The sequence below is a fragment of the Bos indicus x Bos taurus genome, chromosome 17 (genome assembly GCF_003369695.1).
Source record: "Bos indicus x Bos taurus breed Angus x Brahman F1 hybrid chromosome 17, Bos_hybrid_MaternalHap_v2.0, whole genome shotgun sequence".
Taxonomy (NCBI): domain Eukaryota; kingdom Metazoa; phylum Chordata; class Mammalia; order Artiodactyla; family Bovidae; genus Bos; species Bos indicus x Bos taurus.
Window position 1 is genome coordinate 14,625,147 of NC_040092.1, and position 25,624 is coordinate 14,650,770.

Sequence of the window (25,624 nt, forward strand, 5' to 3'; positions counted from 1 at the left end):
AGTCAGCTATGTCTTGAATAAAAGGACTCTATTTGGTTCATGTAAGAGCATGGGCTTCAGGTACAGCTGGATTCAGGGGCTCCAGGGACATTAGAATCATGTCTTTCCATCCCTCGGTTCTGTTTTCCTTTGAGATGCTTTGATTTTCAGGCTGTCAGATCCCATGTGTTGGGAAGAGGGCACCCCGAAGCTCTGTGCTTGTGTTCTACCAGCTTCACAACCTCAGCAAAGAGCCCCTGCTTCCCCGAAGCTCCAGCAGGAGTCTTGAGCCTTATTCTCATTAGTTTGTTCCCAAACCAACCATTTTAGCTCTGAGGACTCAGAGCGCTGAACAAGCTTGTATTGGGTGTTGTGCTCTGGACGTCAGAGCAGAGTTGGGTGGGAAAGGAGGTCCATCCCTCCAAATCTTATGGACTGAGAGTGGGGAAGCAGTGGGTCCCCAAAGAAGAAAGGACCTATTATCTAGAAAAACAACCTGTCCTCAACCTACCATTCTTCGGAAGAAACTAGAACTTGGTCTCTTGGTACGACTCAGACCAGATAAATGCAGGTGAAAGTACCCCACCCAGAGCTGTTCATTCATCCTTAGCTGAAGACATGAGTCTGTAGGCTCACTTGCTTATTATCTACATGATGTCATGCATAAATGATGCTTTTGTGCACTGACCTTGGACTGTTGGACACGTTCCCCCAATCTGTTGCTCAACCCAAGGGTACTGCTTAGGCCAATCCTCCCCTTGGGGTGTTCCCAGGAACCTGACAGGAGATGAGTGTGTGGCCTTCTGTCCCAGGGAAGGGTGGCATGTGCGGCCAGATCCTTCCATAGTCCTTGGGGACCAACCTTCCAAGAGGAAATGAACACGCAAAGGCCTTTGGCTGGAAGCACACAACTAGTTTGTTTGTTTTTTAATAAAGTCATTACAAATATGTACAAAGCGTCTCCAAGGTACGAAATTCCTCTTACAAAAGAGCACAACGAACCAGCAAGGGTAGAACCCAGAACGGAATGTCCCCAAGCTTATTGCCCCTCCAGCGGAGTCAGAGGCCTCACTGAGGATCCAAGCAGCCCCACAGCTGTCCCCACCACACACGGGGTTCCTGGGCGCTTATAGTGCAAAAGACCTTGAGGGGAGGAGATTGGGGGTTTGAGTTGGGGAGGACACAAGGAGGGGAGAAAAACTTCCCGTGTCCTAGGAAGTAAGTCAAACAGACCTGGTTTGCAAATGAGATTCTTGTCCCAGGACCTTACAGAAACCAGGAACACAGAGGGCCAGGAACAGATACAAAATCCCCAGCTAAGCCATCCAGCCTGTCCTGGAGTGCCCCCAAATGCAACCTAAGCGGGGCTCCCCTGCTGCTTGCTGGGCCCCAGGCATGTGCTTGCCTTTGAACTAGCGATGCTGTGGAAGGAGCTCAGTGGAGCAGGACGGTTAGCTCACGGGCTTGGAGGGAAGTGGGACCGGGGCAGCAGAGGGGGGCGGGGTCACAGAAGCCTGAGTCCAGACCTTGGCTCAGTCACTTCACTCTTCGCATGCAACTTTAGCTAAGTTGCATAGCCTCTCTGAGCCTCAGCTTCCTCAACTGGGAATAATACCAGCACTGTCTTCCAACGTGGGCGTGAGGAATAGCTAAGGGGTAAACGCAGAAAGCACTTAGCACAGCTTCTTTGCTGTGTGAAGCAGCAAGAACCAGCCTTTTCGTGCTGGGAATGAGTTGAGGTCATCGGCTTTTGAATCGCCTTCATGAGAGTGTAGCTCTTAGTAAATATAAATTCTGTAGAACAATCTGCCAGCAAGGCTTGGGGTCACAGCGATGACCTGACAAATCTGTTAAAAACCATGAACCAGACTGGAAAGAGACATTGAGTATCGTCTGGTTCTAAGCGGGTCTACCCCTCCATTATCAATACATAAATCTCTTCCCAGAGGACATTCTACAACCTGGCACGTTGTAGGTGCTCAATAAATAGGTGTTGAATGAATTAGTTAAACTTTAAAAAAGTAAACTTTCAGTTTACACTTTAAAATGACACTTTTGACATCAGCTTACTCCATCAGTTCCCATGGGACTAGGCTAAAGTGTCTAGCCTGCCTCCTTCATCCCCTAAACCAGCTTCTGACCCTGTGATGGGCCCAGGTGGACTTAAGGGGACATTCAGAAAAGGAAATGGTATCAACATAGAAAAACAAAACCTGTATTCTGATCACTGCAGCCTCTAATACCAGGTGGACACACAACAGTTCCAGAGTGGCAAGCCAGTGTCCCCAAAAGACATCTGTATAGCATCAAAGAGGACTTTCTTAATTTCCCAAGCAAGAGGGGAAGTGATATTTTGTCACTGTCAGGAACATGAAAATAAAGGTAGGCGTGCATGAAATCAGATCCATGAATTGTGAAACCAAAGTCACAGGTCCATTGTTCTGTGACAGTACTGTTTAAATCACCCTTTCCCCCTCCCCAAACTAGAAAAGAACTTTAAAATGAGACCACTGGAAGAAGTGGGGGGAAAGTCTCCAGGATCCCAGTGAAAGAGGAACAAAATGGGAACTGGGTTCTAGGAAATACACCATCTAGAACCATGGACAGCAGCCAGGGAGGCACAGGGCTCCCCAAAGAACTCTATTACTCAAGCTGTGTCTATGTCCAAGGGAATAGGAAAGGGAACCCCAAATTTTAAAAAGGGAGAAGAGATCGTCTCTGCTCGTGGGAGTTGGGGTAAGGGAGAGAAGCTTCCAGAAGGGAATGGATCTAATCTGGAATGTGGAAGTCCCAAGAGGATTCAATCCCTGTGGCTCCTTGATCCCTGCCTTCTGAGAGCAACCAGAAAGAAGGAGGCCCTTCTGTTTGCTCCTCACCTCATTATGCAGCAAGCTACCTAAACGATGATCTCAGAGGCCTCCCTCTGCTTTGCACGGACACACACACAGACACACACACACACAGACACACACACACACACTCTCTCTCTCACTGCTGTCTGCTGAAACCTGATATGAGGTCTTTTTTAAAATTTATTTCAAAGCCTCCCTCCCTCTCTCTCTCTTCACAGACGCTCTGCAGTGCAGCTAATCAAAATCAATGACTCCTTGGCAGCCAGAGAAAAGCAAGGGGGTGGGGAAGGGGGAGAGGGAGGGATGGTGCCAGCACTTTGCATGCTGTGGAAATATTTAAAAAAAAAAAAACACCACCCCACTATCTCATGCAATCCAAGTAATGCAACAGGAGAGACGGTGGAGACAATATATACATATATATCATGCTTCAATTTCCTAATACAAATGTCCATCAAGAAGTCAAATCTCATATAAAAACAAGCATTAAAAACAACCCCTTGTCAAAAATCGGGGCAGTGGAGAAATGCACTCAAATTAATGATGTGCAAGAAAAAGCCAGGGTTAGATAAATACACAGTTTCTAATAATACAAGAGAATATGTACAAGGGACTTGGCTGTAAAGCTCCATCAGGAGGGTCCTGGGTGCCCAGTTCTCTCAGCAGTGTGACTTCATTGAAATGAAAATTGCCCCAAACCCCAGCACTTGGAGTGTGTATCCTCCAGTGGAAATGTCATAAGCTAGTCAGGGTCGAAAAAGGGGATTCTCTGACCTTTAATCTGTGTCCAGGTGGTCAGCACATCCCCACTGTGGTCTTGAAGGTGCAGCCTTAAAGCAGCAGAGAGCTGTGATCAAGAACAACTATGGTGATGAAAACCCCCTCCCCAGAAAATGGGGTCAGCTGGAAAGTCTAGCATCTGCCTAGGAAAGTGACTGACAAAGCAGAGGCTGTATTTCATTTCATTCTAGTGAATTTGTCTTCTCTGAGTTCACGGCTTGGTGGGGATGTCACCTGCCGCTCTCTGACAACTGTGCCTACACACCCATCCCCTGTAAACATAACTGCAGGAAGGGCTCCAGCCATGAGGGAAACAAATCGTCTATAAACAAGCTTTCCTTTTGGCTCTGCTGAGTTCCAAGCTGTCGGGGAGGAGAGGGGAAGCTGCTCTCACCTTCAGCAGTTCTGGGTTGCACGTTTCTTTAAAGGGCTATTTAGAAAAACATAAGGCATGGACTTACTTATTTTTCAAAGAAAGAGACAGCTCCCAGCTTGCAGCAGCACTGAAAGCTCCTGCATTCTAAAGGACCTGGTAATTTTCAGCAAAGCCCATGAGAAAGAACTGTTGTTTCAGCCCTTAAAACAGATGATCCCTCTGCTGGCTTCTTGGAAGGGTGTCTGCAGAACAGACCAGGACACCCACTGTCCACAGGTACTGGGTGGTGATTTGCAAACCCAGCCTTGTAGAATGACTGTCTGGACCTACAGTCTGGTGCCTCACCACCTCAGCTTTAAAAACCGTAGGGTGTACCCTGCACAGAGGAATAATACCTGTTGTTGTTGGATTTTTTTTTTAATGAAAGCAAAAAATAATCATTGCTCCCTGAAGAGTCTTTGCAGCCAAGTCTCAGTCCAGCACACATCTTTTTTCTTTTTTTTTTTTTTAGCCCTTCTAGAAACTTCTGAAAATAGTAGCTTATCCTGGAGAAAAAAAAAACAAAACACATCAGACCTTCAGTCAGTGAGATGCTGGTGCATTTCATTTAAATGACCCCGCTCCCTCCCCCAACGTCCCTGGCTTATAAATCACCCTTGACCAGAACTTAGCTGTTTCTTGGCTCTTTAATCCATAAAACCTAAGCCCTGAAATCCCCTTGGGGTGTGGGGGAGGCTGTGGACTGAACTCCCAGGATACTTTTTGTGGGGGTGGAAGAGACAGCAAAAAAGCCGCATGTGAGGTCAGCTTTCTGCCTCGTGACCAGCAAGCCACTCGGTGCCATCAGCGTCCACCTCCTCCCTCCCAGACCCCAAGGTTTGCTCCAAAACACCTCTGGATATTCATCCCCACGCAAAGAAAGAGAAAAGACTCTCAAGTGGCACTTTTGTGACTGATCCCTTTTAAAATAGAATCCGAAACAGCAAAATAGACATCTCTCTCGTTCCCTGGCCTTGCGGGTCTGGCAACAGAACACCATGGCAGCACCAGCAAGAACACGCTTAGCACCAGCAAGATTTAAGTGAAGCACCAGAGACACCAGATTGGTCGGGGAAAAGAAATGCCTTTTGTCTTGATGTGACAGTGGGACTAGCCATCTATCTAGGCAGACAGAGAGAGGCTAGGATTTGTGAAGACAGAAATGGAGGTGTCCCCGGGCTCTGCCCCTACGACATCGGCCCCTGGTCCTCCTAACTTTTTTTTTCTATTTTGCCTTTTGCCATTTCACCTCTTCCTCCACCAGCATCCCTTCCCAGGCAGTTGGTCGCCTCTGAGGCTAACTCCCACCAGTCTTTGCAAATTTTCTAGGTACACAGTAAGCATCTGTCTTCCAGTGCCCCCAGACATGAAAGAGCATCAGAGTTCACATCGGAAGGTGCAGAAAAGGGAGGGGACCACGTCCTCGACAAGGCATGCACTGAGTAGTAATATTCATATTTTCTTTTTTTATATATAGAGAGCTGTATGTAAATAGTGTTGGGGTGTCTTGTGTCTGCAGCTGGACATCCAGAGGGCTTCCCCAGTCCCGTTCCTCGTTGCTACTATTGCTCCAGGCGCTGTGTTTATTCTCCACTTCCTTCTCGAAGTGCCAACTGTGGCCTTTCAAGCTCTGGGCTCCCCCTTGGGAAAACAGGAACCAGCTTTCTCCAGGACACAGGGTTTTCACCAACCTGCAGAAATAAAGACTTGTATTTCAGTCAGTAGGCATGTGCAGACAGCCGCTGGGGATGATGTCAGCGCCTTGGACTGCTGCACAGCCAGCCCTGTGTGTCAGGGAGGGGGATGGGTGAGAGCTGCTAGATACCAAAGCTCTGATTTGGGAGGAAAGGTTCCCCCAAAGGTGGTCTTGGTGCTGCCCCTCCCCACAAAGCCCTGTCCACATAGCAGCCTTCTCTAAACATGCATTTATGAGTGCACACACACACACACACACACCTGGCTCTGCTTTCAAACCTAGATGGATTTTACATAGGCATCTTCTGTGATTAAAAAAGAGAATGTAAAGACACTACTTTTTTGCTCCTCCATGTCAGGAAACAGGACCTTCATCTCTTCATTTCATAGATCCATCTTCAAGGCAGACTTGTAGGACAGTCTCTGCTTTCATCCATCCACCCACCCACCCATCCGTCCATTTGTTCACTGATGAACATGCCAAGCACAACCTAAGGTGTTAAACATCCAGCGATACAGTTCTTACCCTTCAGGGGCTCAGAGGCCAACAAAGGGAAGATGGGATGAAATCAGTCATGACTGGGTCATGGGAAGAGCCTGCAACCTGGATGAGCATGGGCTATGAGGGACCAGAGGAGAGGTAGCTTGTGAGGGAGGAGGACGAGTCTGAGAAAAGCCCTCAGAGAAAGAGCAAACAGACCCCTGCTGAGTACTGAGGGATACCAGTGAATTAGCCAAGTTAAGGTATTCTGGGCAGGGCTGAAAAAATAGTACAAACCCAAGAGGGTGGAAGCTATACATCCACAGAAAAACTTGTACACAAATGTCCAGGGCAACATTATCTATTAATGGCCCCAAAGTGGACACAATGCAAAGGCCCATCACCTGATGAATGCATAAATAAAGTGGGGTATTTCCATACAGTGGAATATTATTTGGCCATAAAGAGGAAAGAAACACTGATACATGCTACAGTACAGATCAACTGTGAAAGACATGATGCTAATGAAAGAAGCCAGACACGAGAGGGACAAATATTGTATGAGTCCATGTATAGGAAATGTCTAGAATAAGAAAATCTATAGAAACAAAAAGCAGATTCATGGTCACCCAGGGCTGGCAGGAAATGTAAACAGTTGCGGGGGTAAATGCTAATGGGTCCAGGGCTTCTGCTGGGGAAATAAAAAGGCTCTAAATTTGACTGGGGGATGGCCTTACAACTCTGGAAATATAATAAACACCACTGATATGTGCACTTTATTTTTTAAAAGATCGCTGTGTGTCTGTGTTAGTTGCTGTCATGTCTGACTCTTTGCAACCCCATAGACTGTAGCCTGCCAGACTCCTCTGTCCATGGGATTCTGCAGGCAAGAATACTGGAGTGGGTTGCCATTCCCTTCTCCAGGGGATCTTTCCAACCAGAGCCACCAGATAACCAGGTTATCATCTGAGCCACCAGACTGCTAGTTTATTTTTAATATTTATTCATTTATATATTTATTTAGCTGTGCCAGATCTTAGTTGCAGCATGCAGGATCTAGTTCCCTGACCAGGGATTGAATTTGGGGCCCTCTGCATTGGGAGTGTGGAGTCTTAGCCACTGGACCACCAGGAAAGTCCCAACTTGTGCACTTTAAAAGGCTATAAGGAGGGGGAGAGGGAGTAGAGGAAGGGGGAGGGGGCTGAAGGGAAGGAGGAGGAGGAGGAATGGAGAAGAAACAGGACCCAGAGGAATGACGTAGCATGACAAGGTCGGGGAGCTTGATGAGGCTCAAGTGAAGACTGGGCCACGGGGCCCTGGGAGAGATGAGGCTGGAGAGTTAGCAGAGGAGACAAAAACAATTCACACGTTCCTCTACAGCAGGTGGTAGGGAAACTGCCTTGTGCCTGTTACAAACCACATGGGGTAGGAGAAAGATCACTTGATGACCTTCAGGTAGGCAGCAGTCCCGGATTTTGACCTGTCTGAACTGCACCAACAGGCTCTCTTGGGCCTGTGGCCTCCTGCAGGGTCTAGTTCTCAGAAGGCAGTCATGGGGCCACAAACAGGGCCACAGATCGGCCAGAGCGCCTGCCAGGAAGCTCTTGCCATAGCTCCAGGTTCCTGTCCTCACCTTTAGGCCAGCCTGCCAGGAAGGGGTGGGGGGCGTGGTGGTGGAGACGGGACTGCAGACACCCCCACAGATTTCCTAAACCCTGCCCACATGTTGCCATCGAACCTTTACTAAACTCTCCTCTGATAACTCAGTTTGGGGGTGCTCTCTGCCCTTACTTGGACCCTGGTCAATACATAGAACTGTATGAAAGAGGGGAGTCACAATCATGTGGACCCCACAAGCTATTCGAATGACCAAAAAGTCGGTTCGGGTTTGTCCATGAACTCTTTGGCCAACCCAATGCATCCGTATCAGAGGGTCACAAGGATCTGAACCAGCAACTTCAAACCTTTTGCTTTTGACCGGCTCAGGTAGAAGGAGAAGATCCCTGCAGCCCGCCAACCACCACCCCAACCCCATTCTCCTCCTGTCTCATCAGGGCACAAGCGCAGAAGGTGTTCTATTTAGCCGCTGTGTGTGTTCATGGAATACAGATTCAGAGTCACTGTCAACACAACTGTGAAACACGCTTGATTTAGTTCACAGAAACCAGCTTCTGTAACTCCTAAAAATCTTACTTTGTTGGTGCCTAGTCATACTCATCTATAGAGCCAACGTCAGTGGAACCCTGCAGTATTAGCCTAAGGCAATTATGCTGCCTTAAATACCAGTACAAAAAAAGAAGGATGGGGGGACTTCCTTGGTGGCCCAGCAGCTAGGACTCCACACGCTCAATGCAGGGGGCCTGGGTTCAAACCCCCATCAGGGAACTAAATCCCACATGCTGCAACTAAGACCTGGCACAGCCAAATAAAAAAATAAGTATTTTTTTTTAAAAGAAAGTAAAGAGAGAATGCACCTACTGTGTGCTATCAAGTGTGACTTTGTACTAATACGCATTGTTCCCTGCTCTAGAAAAAGCTCAGTTTCTGCCCTCAATTGGCCTCCAGTCTTACTGGGGAAGACATGAAATACCAGAGGTCAGGACTGCCAAAGACCATTGTCTGCAGGTGTGTGTAGAGCCTAGAAATCGGGATGCGGTTATATCACCAGGAAAGTTTCAGAGAGGAAGCAGGATTTCATCTGGGTCTTGAAAATACATGGGAAGTTTTTTTCCCTATATTTGGAAGAATGGAAAATGGTTTAGGTGGGGAAGAGGCTGAGCAAGGCTCAAGGACAGTGACAGGTATGGCTCAAACAGGAGACCCTGATGAGCAGGGAACTGCATCAGAGAGTTGTGACAACCGAGACTGTGTTGATACTTGAGTAGAGATGATGAAGGGAAAAAAAGGTGGCATCAGGCAAGAAACGGTATTGTTTTCTTGCAAAACTAGAACCAGCAACTGATTTTCACTTTTCCTACCTATAAATCATTGAGCCAATAATGAGTCTAAGGCTCTCCCAGGGCTGCTAAATGGACAAATTCCTGTACCAGTTGGCATCCTGATTGCAGGCTGGTATCCACAGTGAAGGACAAACATCAGAAGCACCTCTCTGCACTGCATGAAAAAACCAGCGGGCACATCATCACATCACCACGTCCCACAATCAGTGGGTGGGCACTTCGCTTCTGTGCGTACACTTCTAGGGGATTTTAAATTGGACACCCTACACTAGCCCACAGAAGTAGTCACATGAGTGTACCTAAGGATGTCCCCTCTAGCGTTATTTGTAACAAATTCGCAATTTATTACAAATCTGGAATTTGGAAACAACCCATGTGTTTATTTTTATTTATTTATTATTTTTGGCTATGCTGGGTCTTCACTGCTGCACACAAGCTTTCTCTAATTGTGGCAAGTGGGCTTCTCATTGAGGTGGCTTCTCTTATTGCAGTGCACAGGCTTAATTGTGCCAAGGAATGTGGGATCTTAGTTCCCAGTCCAGGGATCAAACTGGTGTCCCCTGCATCGACAGGTGGATTCTTAACCACTGGACCATCAGGGAAGTCCCCTATGTGTTTACTGACAGGAGGCTGGACTAACAAGCCTCATGGAAGTTAGAAAGAGGTAAATCTAAATTAGATAGACAGAGGAGGAGAAATATCATATGACATCCCTTATTTGTGGAATGTAAAAAGAAACGATACAAATGAACTCACTTACAAAACAGAAACAGACTCACAGACTTAGAGAACGAACTTGTGGTTGCCAGGAGATGGAGGAAGGATGGGGAGAAGGAATTGTTGAGTTTGGGATGGATATGTACACAGTGCTATATTTAAAATGGATCACAATGGATAACAAGAATGTACTGTATAGCATAGGGAACTCTGCTCAATGTTATGTGGCAGCCTGGATGAGAGGGGATTTGGGGGAGAATGGATACATGTATATGTATGGCTGAGTCCTCTCATTGATACATGTATGGCTGAGTCCTTTCACTGTTCACTTGAAACTGTCACAGCATTGTTAATTGGCCATACCCCAATACAAAATAAAATTTTTTTTAATGTATTGAGATAGAAAGTTGGCTATGATTTTTAACTGAAAAGAGCAAATAGCCCAGGTCTTTTTTTTTCTTTTAACAAATATGTGTATTTGTGTATGTGTATACACAGACATTTATACCTATCTATATATCCATATAAAAAGTATTGCAGAAAGGCAAAAGAGTTTAATGGTTAAGAGCGCAGACTCTGGAGCTTAATACCTGAGTTGGAATCCTGATTCAGACATTTAAAAGCTGTGTGACTTTGGGCCAGTTAGTAACCTCTCTGGGCCTCAGTTTCCTTATATGGAAAAGGAGTGGGGCAGTATGTTGAATCTCATTGTGTTGATGTTAGGACTGAAAGCACCGACCCATTTGTTATTATGATTGTTACTGTGGTTATATATACATCCAGACTGAAAGTTACACCAGGGGCGTAGCTTTAGGGGCCGAGTAAAAGAACACTACAGTTCTCTATATACTGTACTTCCATATTCTTCCATATTATTTACTTCCCGTTTTTTTTTTTTTGCAAGGAGCAAGGAGTCATTATACAATTTAAAATTAGTTTAAAAACATAGTCCACCGCCCGCTATGAGCCCAGTTGTCCTGCCCCTGGGATTTTCTTCCTCAAACTTGGCTCATAAAGCATTTTCTCAAATGCTGACTCACAACCAAAGCTCACAACTGGGGAGATTCATGAAACTTCTGTTTTTCAATGTCCCTGTTTCCACTTTGCACCCACAGAGTGGAGGTGCGGGGTTGGGGTGGAGGTGGGGACAGGAAGCCTGGAGACCCCACCTGCCTGGGCTGAGATATGGCAGGTGGGGAGCTGTGAATCCCGCTGCAGCTTTAGATGGGACAGAAGTCTCACTCCCTTTTCCCTACATCAGAGAAGAGTTAGGACTCTTGGGTTCCCTCCTAAGGGGTCCCAGTTTTAAATTAAAAAAAAAAAAACTTTTTTGTTCTTGCTGTTTGCATATGTGGTAAGTTCAGTTCAGTTCAGTTCAGTTGCTCAGTCGTATCCAACTCTTTGCGACCCCATGAATCGCAGCACGCCAGGCCTCCCTGTCTATCACCAACTCCCGGAGTTCACTCAAACTCATGTCCATTGAGTCACTGATGCCATCCAGCCGAAGTTCCAAATAGCAGAGAAGGATATAGAAATAAAAAGAAAGCCGCCTTCACCTCCACCCCCGAGCCACCCAGGACACCTTCTGTGCATGTACACACCAAGTCTCTCCCTTGATCATGTTTCCTCAGGGCCCAGCAGCATGCCCGGCACACAGTAGGTGCTCAATTCAACCTGTCGAGCGACAGTGGCTAACTGAGCACATGAATAATGGTAGTAACTTCCCAACTTTTCCATCTTTGGGGATTTTTTGTTTAATCTTTAAAATTGATTTTTACTGGAGTATAGTTGATTTGCAATGTCGTGTTAGTTTCTGCTGTACAGCAAAATGAATCAGTTATTATTGTTGTTTTCCAGTCGTTAAGTCGTGTCTCTCTGTGATCCCCATGGACCGCAGCACGCCAGGCTTCCCTGTCTTTCACTATCTCCTGGAGCTTGTTCAATCTCATGTCCACTGAGCTGGTGATGCTCTCCAACCATCTCATCCTCTGTTGCCCTCTTCTCCTCCTGTTCTCAATCTTTTCCAGCGTCAGGGTCTTTTCCAGTGAATCGGCTCTTCGCCTCAGGTGGCTTAAGTATTGGAGCTTCAGCTTCAGCATCAGTCCTTCCAATGAATATTCAGGGTTGATTTCCTTTAGGATGGACTGGTTTGATCCCCTTGCAGTCCAAGGGACTCTCAAGAGTCTTCTCTAGAACCACAGTTCAAAAGCATCAATTCTTCAGCACTCAGCCTTCTTTATGGTCCAACTCTCACATCCATACATGACTCCTGGAAAAACCATGGTGGTGGTGGTTTAGTCACTAAATCATGTCCGACTCTTGTGATCCCGTGAACTGTGGCCTGCCAGGCTCCTCTGTCCATGGGATTCTCCATAGCTTTGACTATATGGACCTTTGTCAGCAAAGTGATGTTTTGCTGTGATGCTCTGCTTTTTAATCAGTTATACACTCTTTTTTAGATCCTATACCCATATGAGTCATTACAGAGTATTGAGTAGAGTTCCCTGTGCTTTACAGTAGTCCTTATTACCCACTCTTTCATCTCTGGTTTCAACAAGTTGATTGTGACCATGGGGTTCAAATGGTTCCAGTAGTAGGTCCTAATGTCTAAGAACCATGGGTACAAAGTTCTTCAAGTGGAATCCTCCTAGAGGGAAGATGCTCTGGTCCATGTTATCATTTAAATCTCCACCTGTGTCACTCATGCTGGCCAGTTAGGAACACTGGGCTCTGAGGAGACGGTGGTTGAGGGGACTAACAGAGCAGAAGGCTAGGTTTAGGGTGTACGAGAAAGGAAGCGGCCATTTATTTGGCAGCTCCTGGAAGAAGTGTTTGCTTCTCTCTGCCTATCTGTCTGCTGCCCCTGTTATCTGTGAATAGTTATCAATTCTATCCTTGAACAGTGTTTCTTAATTAATTGCTGTATTTATTTTTTGCCTGTGCTGGGTCTCCGTTGCCGTGCGGGATTTTCTCCAGTTGTGGTGAGCGGGGGCTATTCTTTGTTGTGGTGCACGGGCTTCTCATTGTGGCAGCTTCTCTTATTGCAGAGCACAGCCTCTAGAGCACAGGCTTAGGAGTTGCAGTGCACGGGGTTAGTTGCCCCGAGGCATATGGAATCTCCCTGGACCAGGGATTTGAAGCTGTGTCTCCTGCACTGGCACGCAGATTCTTAAGCACTGGACCACCAGGGAAGTCCAGTGAACAGTTAGTGATCACATAAAGTCTGTGGAGAGAGCCCAAAGAGCTCAAAGCTCCACCCACTATGAAGTTCTGGCAGGTGGGCCTTGAATGCCAAGTTCACTCGATGTCCAGAAGGGTAAGCACTGAGAAGCTGGGGAGGCAGGGAGTAGCACAGCACAGAACTGACGCCAGATCAAATGTGCAGATCCTTCTTACAGCAATCTCACCACGTGCATCACGTTATCACACACTCATTTTTTCACTCAACAACTTCACCTCTAGGAACTTCACTTTTTTTTTTGCAAAGTTGTTCAAACAAGAATGTTCACTAAACCTCATTTATGAACTATCAGAAAATGACAACAGTGTAAATATCCCTGGGGAAATGACCAAATAAGGAAATCGTGGTCCATCCAAGCAACTGAACACCAGGCAGCCATAAAAAGAGATGATGAAAACCTCTGTTGACATGGGAACATCTCAGCAACCTATTTTTTTTATTAGGGAAAAAGCAGATTACAAACAGCAGGACCAGAATGATCTCATTTATTTGAAATGGGACGCATGTGTGGGTGTGTCTATGCATCAAGGGACCTCTGGTGGGGTGGTCTCCAAAATCAGGGGTTGTCAATTTAAACGCATCAGATCCAGTGCAGGAGGGGCCACAGTCATTGGACAGTTTGTGTCCCATCTAAAGAGGTTTCTGATGCTCATCTGCAGCCTTTCACTGCCACATGGGACTTGGTATTGTCAGATCTTTCCATTTTTTCAAGAAAAACGGAAAATGTGGGCTTCTATATGGAAGTGCCTGGTTTGTAAGTGTTGGGGAGAAAGCATGCAAGTCAAATAAAACTCAACAGAAGGCCAGTTTCAGCCAGGAGACCACCAGGTTTTGATCTCTGCCTAGACATGAAGGTATTCTTAGACAAGGACAGCTGGCATGTAAGCCCACATCCTTTTAACCCTCAGAAGCTCTCTGAGCCTCAGCTTCATCATCTATAAGGTGAGGAGTTGGGTTTGGTGGTTTCCAAAGTCCTCTCTAGCTCTGGCTATGCTTCTGGAACAGTGATCTCTTGGGGTCCTAGATCTTTTGAGACCCAGATCAGAGCTATGATTTCTCTCGAAGTGGGGGAGATGAATAAAGGAGCATGAATCAGCCAATTGTATGTCTCGTTTCTGGGGGGGGTCCCAAATTTACTAGGCCTCTCCCCAACTCATTCATTCATTTACTCATCCATCCATTCATTCAGTAGTTAGTGAATGCTTACTCTGTACCAGTCACCATGCCAGGTGCTGGGGATAAGTGATGAATTGGGGTCCCCTGGGGACCCCAGGGCTAGTGTCCCCCAGGACAGTAGGGGAGTCCTGTCCCCTAGGACAGTTGGGGAGTGGTGGTCTGGAGGTTCCCCCTGCCCTGGTACAGTGACTTAAGAAGGCTGTTGGTGATCCACAGGGTTGAGGAGGCAGGATTGGCAATTCCTTTGTGCAGAAGGCTCAGAGAATTCCCTTAAGAGCTCCCACCATACATTGAATATGAGCCCATGGACTGAAATTTACACCAAACAAGAACACATATCCTGCACTATCATTTACCACTTTATACCATTTTCTGAACATCAGTGACACGTCTTATACTGCTCAGAAGGTAGAGAGGCCTGCCTACGGTCACACAAGTGGGAAATGGCAGATTAGGACCTGACCTGAGAGTCAGACTGACTTGAAAGTTCACGTCACTTTCCACCAAGCTGTCCTACATCGGCAAAAAATATGGGTGAGTTAGATAAACAGTTACTAGCAGTTCAATTTTCTGAATCAAGAGTGAGGTTCCACAATGCGCTAACAGGCTAAAACATTTTCAATCTGGGCTGTCTTTGAAAATGGTGCGTGCTGATTGCTAAATCGCTTTAGTTGTGTCCAACTCTGCAACCCAATGGACTGTAGCCTGCCAAGCTCCTCTGTCCGTGGGGATTCTCCAGGTGAGAATACTGGAGTGAGTTGCCATGCCTTCTTCCAGGGGATCTTCCCAACCCAGGGATTGAACCCCTGTCTCTTATGTCTCCTGCACTGGCAGGGGGGTTCTTTATCACTAGCACCACCTTGGAAACCCATGAAAATGGTACCTTTTCTTAAATCTATCTCATGGCCCCTGGCAAATTCCCATCCTCAGAAGACCCCTCCAAAATCACTTTGTCTAAGATTCCCTGCCATCATTATGTTAGCATCCTGCAGTATTTATTAAGTACCCTGTGCCAAATCGAAGAATATCAGATGAACGTGGTGCCATAATGACAAGTACAGCCCGGCAGGCAGAGAAGTCCTTCAAACTTGGTGACACTGCTATGACTTGCAGCCTTTTCCTGAAGTTGGGAGGGGCACGCCAGCAGTCATCACACTTACGCACTCCAACAGCAGCTAGAGGTGTGCTCTATGGAGAATATTCCATAAAAACACAACACAGATTTAGCTGAGGATGGCAACAGCCAGCTCCAGAGTCAAGCGATAACCACGTTACGGATCGTGGCCGGTGACATAAATGAGAAATGGGAACAAATGGCAGAATTTATCTAGAACCCACAAGATTTTATACTCCTTAGACATCCTTTATAATAAAAGAATGTTTACGTACACTTCTGATACCAAAGTTCCACCTGTGGGCCTTAAGAAAATCTCTGTGATGTCCCTGAAGAGTGACACCCAAGGACGTTCTGTATGGCAACTGGAAACGATCCAAACCTCCAGTGATAGCCGAGTGAGAAGGCAGATGATGGAAGAGCCAAACAGAGAAATCCTAAGTAACCTCTAAGAAGTGTGTCACGGAAAATACCATAAAACATGGAGAAATGTCCATGATATAATGACAAAGTCAGATTACAGAAAATGTATTTACAGGGATTCCATTTGTTAAACTACTTCTCAGTGCATTTTTTTTTTCAGCCACGCCATGTAACATGTGGGATCTTAGTTCCCAAACCAGGGATCGAACGCATGCCCCTTGCAGTGAAAGCATGGGATCTTGATCATTGGATGGCCAGGGAAGTCCCCTCAGTGCATTTATTTTTTAAATGGAAAGAAATCTATCAAAATGTTAACAATGGGTAGCGAGATAAAAACAATCGACTAAAATGTTCCTTTATTCAGTATTTCCCAAGTATTTGACAATGAGCTTGTAATATTTTTCATAATCAAGAAAAAAAGCTATTTTTTTCCTAAAAAGGTAATAAACTTTATTACATAAAGTTTCCCAAAGCTATTTAATTCCATCTTGCCCAAGTCCGTGGCGTGTGGAGCAAAAGTTTAGAGATGGTGATAGTCTGTGGAGTAGTCAATTTTCTCTCCACAGGGCAGGTAAAGGAGCCTTCTCGTTTCCTGGTGTACAGTGCTACTGGAAGGTCACATCTCACTGACCTGGCCCAAAACAGAGATCCCCACCCAATAGCAGGGGCACCAGTTTAGGGCAGGAAGGAGGGAGGGAAGACAATACGGAATTGAATGGTGAAAGTTCTTAGGTGACGGAAATCCAACCTGTATCCACAACCGTCTAAGGGCACTGAGGGTTGGTCATCAGAGAGCCGGTACAGGGACCAGAATCTCTCAGACCTTAAACAACCTAAATAGTTATCAACAGAGGAATGGATAAAGAAGATGTGGTTTCTACACACACACACACACACACACACACATGTATATGTATACACACATGTATATGTATACATACATGTATATATACATGTGAACTGGGCATGGAACAACAGACTGGTTCCAGATAGGAAAAGGAGTACGTCAAGGCTGTATGTTGTCACCCTGCTTATTTAACTTCTATGCAGAGTACATCATTAGAAACGCTGGGCTGGAAGAAGCACAAGCTGGAATCAAGACTGCCAGGAGAAATATCAATAACCTCAGATATACAGATGACACCACTCTTACGGCAGAAAGTGAGGAGGAACTAAAAAGCCTCTTGATGAAAGTTAAAGTGGAGAGTGAAAAAGTTGGCTTAAAGCTCAACATTCAGAAAACTAAGATCATGGCATCTGGTCCCATCACTTCATGGGAAATAGATGGGGAAACAGTGGAAACAGTGGCTGACTTTATTTTTTGGGGCTCCCCAAAAATATTATCACCCTGTGCAGCTGTGAAATTAAAAGGTGCTTACTCCTTGGAAGGAAAGTTATGACCAACCTAGATAGCATAATAAAAAGCAGAGACATTACTTTGCCAACAAAGGTCCATCTAGTCAAGGCTATGGTTTTTCCAGTGGTCATGTATGGATGTGAGAGTTGGACTGTGAAGAAAGCTGAGTGTCGAAGAATTGATGCTTTTGAACTGTGGTGTTGGAGAAGACTCTTGAGAGTCCCTTGGACTGCAAGGAGATCCAACCAGTCCATGCTAAAGGTCAGTCCTGAGTGTTCATTGGAAGGACTGATGCTAAAGCTGAAACTCCAATACTTTGGCCACCTCATGCGAAGAGTTGACTCATTGGAAAAGACCCTGATCCTGGGAGGGATTGGGGGCAGGAGGAGAAGGGGACAACAGAGGATGAGATGCCTGGATGGCATCACTGACTCGATGGACATGAGTTTGAGTAAAATCCGGGAGTTGGTGATGGACAGGGAGGCCTGGCATGCTGCGATTCATGGGGTTGCAGAGTCAGACACGACTGAGCGACTGAACTGCACTGAACTGATACATACACATAAACATGTATGTATACATATGCATACATGTATATGTATATGTGTATACGTACTTATATATATACACACACACACACAAGGGAATATTACTCAACCATAAAAAGGAAAGAAATTGGGTCATTGGTAGAGACATGGATGGACCTAGAGACTGTCATATAGCATGAAGTCAGTCAGAAAGAGAAAAACAAACCATATATCAATGCATAAATGAGGAGTCTGAGAAAATCAGCATAGACCATCTTATTTACAAGGCAGAAATAGAAACACAGATGTAGAGAACAAATGTATAGATATCCAAGGGGAAAGGGCAGACTGGGATGAATGGGACGATTGGGATTGACATATACACACTATTGATGTCTGGTGTGGGCTCAGTTGCTCAGTTGTGTCCGACTCTTTGCAATCCCACGTACTGTAGCCCGCCAGGCTCCTCTGGCCATAGGATTTCCCAGGCAAGAATACTGGAGTGTGTTGCCATTTCCTTCTCCAGGGGATCAGCCTGACACAGGGATCAAACCCGACTCTCCTACATTGGAAGGCAGATTCTTTACCACTGGGCAAACAGGGAAGCCCAGTTCTCTTTCTTGCCTCACATCTAATCCTCTGCTTATAAAGCACCTCTTCCTGTGCTGTCAGCACTTATGACTCCCTTTACAGCAGAACTCACCCTCTCTACCATGGCCTGATCTAGCCTGTCTGCCACCTGACTTCCTCTCCCCCTAGTTCATGCGGTCTTCGCCCACTGCTCGTTTTTCTCTTCCTCAAACATACAGTGCAGAATGTCACCTCCCCAGAACACCTTTCTTCCAGACACCACACGGCTGGCTCCTCATCACTCAAGTCACTGGTCTCTTGGTTTCTCCTCGAGTGGCCGTCACCATCCATTGCAGGTAGGAAAGCACTACGCTCCCTCTATGACAGGCATACGTCAGAGAATTCACAGTTGATTTTGTTTTTTACAAATGGAAGGTTTGTGGCATCCCCACGTTGAGCAAGTCTATTGATGCAAGTTTTCCAATAGTATTTGCTCACTTCATGTCTCTGTGTCACATTTGGGTAATTCTTGCAATATTTCAAACTCTTTCATCATTATTGTATTTGTCACAGGGATCTTTGATCCGTGATCTTTGATGTGGTTATTTCAAAAAGATTACAACTTATAGAAGGCTCAAATGATGGTCAGCAGCATTTTTTAGCAATAAAGTATTTTTTAATTGAGGTGTGTACATTGTTTTTAAAGATATAACCCTAGTGCACACTTAATAGACTACAGTATAATGTAAATGTAACTCTTACATGCTCAGGGAAACCAAAAAAATGCACGACTTGCCTTATTGCAGTGGTCTGGAACCAAACCACAGTATCTCTGAGGCCTGCCTGTACATTATCTCTGTGCGTTACCTTCAGAGCCCACAGCACTTTCTAAAATTCTGTGTTTATACTGCATAATCCAAAGATGGCCACAATATCTTCTCTCCTATTTGCTATTCTAGAACCTTGCCATTCATGGGGTGGGATCTAATTCCACTCTCCTCTAAATCTAGACTGACTTGTGACTTGCTTTTGATCAAAGTGATTTCTTTCTTTCTTTTTAAAACATTTATTTGGCTGCGTAGGGTCTTAGTTGAGGCGTGCGGGATCTAGTTGCCTGACCAGGGATCGAATCCAGGCTCCCTGGCCTGGGAGTGAGGAGTGTTAACCATTGGACCACCAGGGAAGTCCTTCGACCAAAGTGATTTCTGAAGCTGGGTCAAAAAAGACAAAGCAGCTTCCATTTGGCCCTCTGAGACGTCTGCCTTTGGAGTTCTAAGACACGGGGTCAGATTCCATCTACCATGAGGCTGCTATGCTGTGGGGAAGCCCAGGCCACAAGAGGAGACTGAGTATAAATGCTCTGATTGGCAGTCCCAGCCGATACCCAGCTTCAACAGCCATACCTTTATATAAATGAAGATCCCACTCCCATGACTCCAGTCCCCCAGTCAGCCTGGAACAGAGACGAGTCACCCCTGCTATGCCTTGTTTGGATTTTTAACCCTTAGAATGTTTGAGCCTAATCAAATAGTTGTGGGGTTTTTTTTAACGTTTATTTAAATATATAATATGTAAATATCAATTTAAGTATATAATAGTTTAGAATATTTATTTAAAGATTTATTTGGCTGTGTCGGGACATAGTTGCAGGACACCGGGTCTTAATTGCGTTGTGTGGGCTCTTTCATTGCGGCACACGGGCTCTCTAGTTGTGGCGCTCAGGTTTATTTGCTCTGGCATGTGGGATCTTCCCAGACCAGGGATTGAACCTGCATCCCAGGCATTGTAAGGCAAATTCGTAAGCACTGGACCACCTGGGAAGGCCCTCAAATAGTCATTTTAAGCCACTAAGTTTTGGAGTCATTGGTTACACAGCAGTTGTAACCGGAACAATCTTTAGTGATTTATCATCTGTACTTTCCCCCTAAAATGTAGGCTCCATGAGAGGCAGGGGCTTCTAATGTCTTGGTCGTTCTGTGTCCATCATGCCCTGCACACAGCAGGAACTCAAGAATTACTAGGTGAATAAGTGGAAGAAGCTGAATTTGGGAAACAGTAATACTCATCTGACAGTTTCTGAATGACTCATATACCGTGTTCATCATAGTTATTTTGTATCTACTATGCCACAAGCAAGTTGCCATGAGCTGGGGACAGTGTGGGGCTGTTCACTCGTTGCTCCGGTGAAATCCTACCACACAGAGTGATGACCAGAAGGGAAACCGAAGCCCTCACTATTCTGTGTCCTCCCTTTTGAGAACCAGCATAGGTCTCAAAAGCTGACGTTTCAACAACCAGAGTTGCGGTTGCCAAATCCACCCAGCCCACATCTGGAGGTGTATTTAATTAACCCCGGGTGTGGCTGTGTTTACATCCACAGCTCAGTCACTTGTGCCCTGGCCTCTCGGCAGGCAAGCGAGTGACTCCAGACAGGGACCATGTGGCAGGAGGGCTGCCACAGTCCTGCACATCTGGCCCCTTCCTAGGGGGTGGGGGTGGTCCTCCCCAACAGCTGTCTCCCTCCCTTCTGTTCCCTCCTTTCCCTCTCCCCCGCCGAGGCTTTCAAGCTCTAAAAGTCATTCTGGCAGGGGTGCAGCCTGGGAGGGAAGCCTGAGGGATGTGCCTCCAGGTTTAACCACTTAATCCCCAAAGTACCTGCCAAGAACCAGTTAGCATGTCTGGCGGGCAAGCCAGACCGTCATTAATTCATTAAAGCCGGCTCCTGCTGGCCCATTATCTTCCTTGCCGCTGACCACGTCGCCTCTTGGGCGTGCAAGAGTCCCCCTTTTTCCACTTCTCCTTAGTCCTAAGGCAAGATTCTGCCCACCCCTAGCCCCCTCCCCCTGCCAGAATCCTCCTCCTTCTCTTCCCCTCCCCTCCCCCTCCCAGGGCACACACTTCTCCCTAGCACGCCTCCGCCAGCCAGCGCTTACCATAAAGCATCTTTTGTTCCCTCTCCTGTATCTTTGGAGCAGTGACTGGTTAAAACACACCCATTCTCCTCCGGGCCTCCCCAGCCTCCAGGGAGCCTCCCCCACCCCCCACTCCCCCGAGGCTCTCTCAGAAAGGGAATCTCTCTAGTGCAGGAATTTGAGGCTCACCACCCCCTTTGCTTGCTGCTCACTATCTTCTCCTCCCTTGCACCCCTCAAGTCATCTGAGGGGCGGCCAGGTGAAGGTCCCTAAAGACAGACCCTCCAATGTGAGTTCTGACTTTGCCCCTGATCCTTCAGGACAACTCAGGTGGATTTTCTCTGCCTCGGTTTCCCCTCTGAAACAATAAGAATGGCATTAAACATTTCATAGCATCCTCTAACAGAGAAGGCAATGGCACCCCACTCCAATATTCTTGCCTGGAAAATCCCATGGGCGGAGGAGCCTGGTAGGCTGCAGCCCATGGGGTTGTGAAGAGTCGGACACGACTGAGCGACTTCACTTTCACTTTTCACTTTCAGGCATTGGAGAAGGAAATGGCAACCCACTCCAGTGTTCTTGCCTGGAGAATTCCAGGGACGGGGGAGCCTGGTGGGCTGCCGTCTATGGGGTCGTACAGAGTCGGACACGACTAAAGTGACTTAGCAGCAGTAGCAGCAGCAGCAGCAGCAGCAGCAGCATCCTCTAAGGATTGAACTAAGTGTCAGGCACTGCACTGGGCATTTGAAATGGATGACCTCTTATTGACCTCCCAGCAATCCTGACAGAGATATAGCTGAGGTTTACAGATAAAGGCTCAGAGAGGTTATGGTTCTTACCCAAGGTCACACTGCCAGAAAGTTCTTGGGCTGGGACTTAAATCCAGTTTTCATCTGATCCCTAAACCCATGCTCTTCACCAATATACTATCTGGGCCCGTGTGGCCCTGATTCCCCAAAATGGCAAGTAGAAACAGTGTGGAACCACCAGCAAGGACAATGGCAAAATGTTGTCTACTTTCAGAAAAAAAGGCATTAAATGCACAATCATAGTCAAACACAGGTATTAAATGCACAATCCCTTCTTGATGCACAAGGAGCTGTTTTGGAGCTTTCTGTATATGACCTCATTTTACCCTCTTGACAACACCTATGCATTTAAGTACTGTTACTGTCCCCACATTACATATGGGAAAACTGAGTCTTGGAGGGGAGGTTGGCTCTTTGTTTAATGATGACTTCTGAGAAAAGTATTGGTGGCTCACAGTAGAAGCTCCAGACCACTTTGTTGAAACCGCTGTCCTATGTATAGCTAAGCTTGCCTTTAACGCCTAAGAGAATGGTCTGCTGTGGATGGAGGATTCAGGCCTCCCTGAAACCCCTAAGGTACCCTGTGAGCATTTCCATTTCTCCTCCAGGGTAGGAAATGTGGAGAGGACCACACACAGAACTAAAAAAAAAACAAACCTGACTTTCCCCAGGGGATTTCCTTTCACTTCCTAATTTACCAGAGGTTAACCAAATATGGGTTTCCCCCAGTTAAGCCAAAAGCACAAGAAAGGCCCGAGTGGCGGATAGCAGGGAGAGAAGCCAAGTCCTTGGTATGGGAGCCAAGCCTGGAAGACCCAGCCCAGCGAACCCTGGGATGGTAGTGGTATACACTCTACCATTCTATAGGCGATCTGAGAGGGTTGTGGGCATCCTAGGGTCGGGGCACACAAGGAGGAAGGACCCTAGAAGGGTGTGACTGCTGAGGACACCCGGCAGGGACACACAGGCGGGAGGAGAACCCAGGGATGTGCTGAGGAGGTGGCCTGGAGTCGGGACGCAGCACGAGACTCTGCGGCAGAAATAGAGTGAGGAGGGGGAAATAAACTCCGCGGAGACGATGCTTAGCCGACACCACCCCAGCGAAACTCCTCCCCGTCCCCCTTCCGGGTGGCATGGGTCCTCCCGCTCGCCCGAGCGCAGAGCGGCGCGCTCCGTCCGCCCCGCGCGCCCTCGCGGAGGTCTCGGGCCACCTCCCCGGCGGCAGCCTTCTCCTGAGGACCCCGGGAGCATCCCCCGGCCCCGAAGCGAACACACAGTCGGGCTCTGGCTGAGCGCCCTCCGTCCCGGGGGTGGGACGCCCAGCATCCCGCACCGTCCAATCCTGAGACGGGAGCGCTTCTCGAACCTCGCCTGGACCCCAAGACTGGAGGAAACGATGTCCTAACCTTCCTCCCCATTTCCACTGGGTTCCTCTCGCTTCCCATCTTTCTCATCCATGTTCCCACTGTCTTGTTCTCCAGGAAGTCTCTCTTTTTCTCCAGCTTCTTCGACTTTCCTCGTCTCGCCGCCGTTTTTTTTTTTTTTTTTTTTTGGTCTCTGCCTCCTCTCCCACCTTCTTTCCGCCTTTCCCTAAATTACACACTTTGGGCTTCGCGTCTCTTTCTTGGCTCCTTTTCCTGCCGCCCCCCCCCCCCCGCCACCCCTTGCCCCATCCAAAATTTTTTTCCTGCCCCCAGGATCCTGCAGCCCCCGCCCGGCCCCCTGCAGCCGAGGGTAGCTCCCTGTCTCTCTTTCGCGAGAGGGAGAAGCGAATGGGACCTCCGGGAGCCGTGCAGAGGGCGCCCCGAAGCGCGCACCTCTCTTCGCCAGCGCCGGGGCTGCGCCGGCCCACGCGACATCTGTCACCCGCGCTCCCGGCTCACACCCCGCGCACCCCCGCAGCTCCCCGGGCGTTGCCACCCCCCACGCTCCGGCTGCCGCCTCTCCCTGCAGGCGCCGCGCCAGCTTCCCAGGGTGTTGGCGCACCGCGGGGCTCGGCCGCGACCCGAGCGTTTGGCGTCTGCGGGCCGTGACTTCGGGGCTGGCTTTCTCACTTTCCGGCCCTAGATCCACCTGTGGTGGGCTCAGCCTGATTCTCTCCACCCCCATTCTCTGCAGCTCTCCTCTCCATTCCAGAACCTGAAAAGACAGTCCTGACCTGCTGTCTCCCCTTAAGTGCCTAGCACAGTGCCAGGCACACAGCTGGTGCTCAGCAATTCCCCAACCCAAGGACTTAGCGCACAGTAGATGCCCAGTACCTTTCTTCCACTGGTACCAACCATGCTAGGCGCTCACTACTTACTACGCACCCCCATCACCATCCTGTGCCTAGCATACTGCAGGCTCTCAAACATTCCCTCCAACTACAAGGCCTAGCACCCAGAAAAAGCTCAATGAATGCTCTTTCATTAAGGCCTTCCCCTGGAGTTTCCCTAAGAGCCTCAGATTCCCGCTCATTTGGGGACATCGCCTTCATCTCAACTCCCTCCGTTTGGTGAAGAGGAGGCCGAACTCCTTGAATGGGACACCTCAATGGAGAAGGAGAGAAGTTGGCAGAGCGGAGGAAAAGTGCAAAGTTTTAGGGAGAAAGAGGGAGCCGGCCTGAAACCTGGAGGGGGAGGAAGTCGCGACATGCGCTCCGGGCACCGGAGGAAGGGCTACAGAAACTGGAGAAGGGACACTGAAGGAGAACAGGGTTTGGGGCGGAGGTGATGGAGACGGTGGCTCGTAGGAATGGCAGGCCGCAGGAAGAGGACTGAGGACTCGTCTTGAAACCGCGATAGATGATAATTCTTTGGCGTGGCTTGTAACTCTGTTCTCTGAGCAAGCACACTTTTTTACTTGGCACTGTGTGTTTGCTTGAAGGGTTGGTGGGACTTAGGGAGGCTGAAGTCCTCCCAAAGCCCCTCGATGGAGGGAGTGGCAGGATGCGCTTAAGAGGAGTTGGAGACAAGGGGCAGAAACGGTGGACCTGGTACATGGAAGGAGAGATGGGGACTGTCTAAGAAGGGGAAGAAGATCCCTGCGAGAGAAGGGAGCAGAGAAGATGGGAAGCCGCAAACTTGCGGCTCTCCGGCTCCCAAGTCAGCCTCACGTCTCCAGTCCCCAGCCGCCGCGCCCTGGCGCTAGCTCGCGTACCTGTTGCTCGCTCCGGCTGGGTCTCGGCTCCGGCCCCACCAAGAAGCCCCGCGTTCCTACAAGTTCCGCCTGCCGAGCAGCCAGGCCGCCAGCGCTGCCACCTGCGCGGCCGCGCACAGCCAGGGCCAGTAGGTAGGGAGCGCGCCGGGCGCCGGCGCCCTCCGGCTCCGCGCGCGGCGCCGCCACATGGTGCGCTGGTGCAGCTCGTCGCCGAGCGCCTTGAGCCGGGCTGCCGTGAGCTGCGCGGCGGACGAGCGCAGACCCAGGCGGCCGGCGCTGCAGGCGCACACGGCCGGGGGGCCGCGGCCGCGGTGCAGGGGGCACGGGCACATGACCGCTCGCCTTGCTCCCTCCCCGCGTCCGGCCGCCCCTCGCCTCCTCTGCCTCCGGCCTCCGCGCCTGCCTCCGCCGCGCTCCAGTCGCCGGGGGCCTCCCCTGGACACCAAGTTTCTCCTTGTGTTGTGCGTTTGTTGTGCTG

General features: G+C 48.2%; 1 protein-coding gene across 1 annotated transcript; it reads right to left on the reverse strand.

Annotated features, from left to right (window-relative positions):
• Positions 1-871: 871 nt before the first annotated feature.
• On the reverse strand, positions 872-25,624 carry HRK (harakiri, BCL2 interacting protein). The gene is made up of 2 exons (XM_027566700.1): positions 25,147-25,624; positions 872-5,717 (listed from the first exon to the last, which is right to left on the reverse strand). Exon 1 carries the CDS (start codon positions 25,476-25,478, stop codon positions 25,203-25,205), a length of 276 nt encoding a protein of 91 aa, XP_027422501.1. The 5' UTR covers positions 25,479-25,624; the 3' UTR covers positions 872-5,717; positions 25,147-25,202.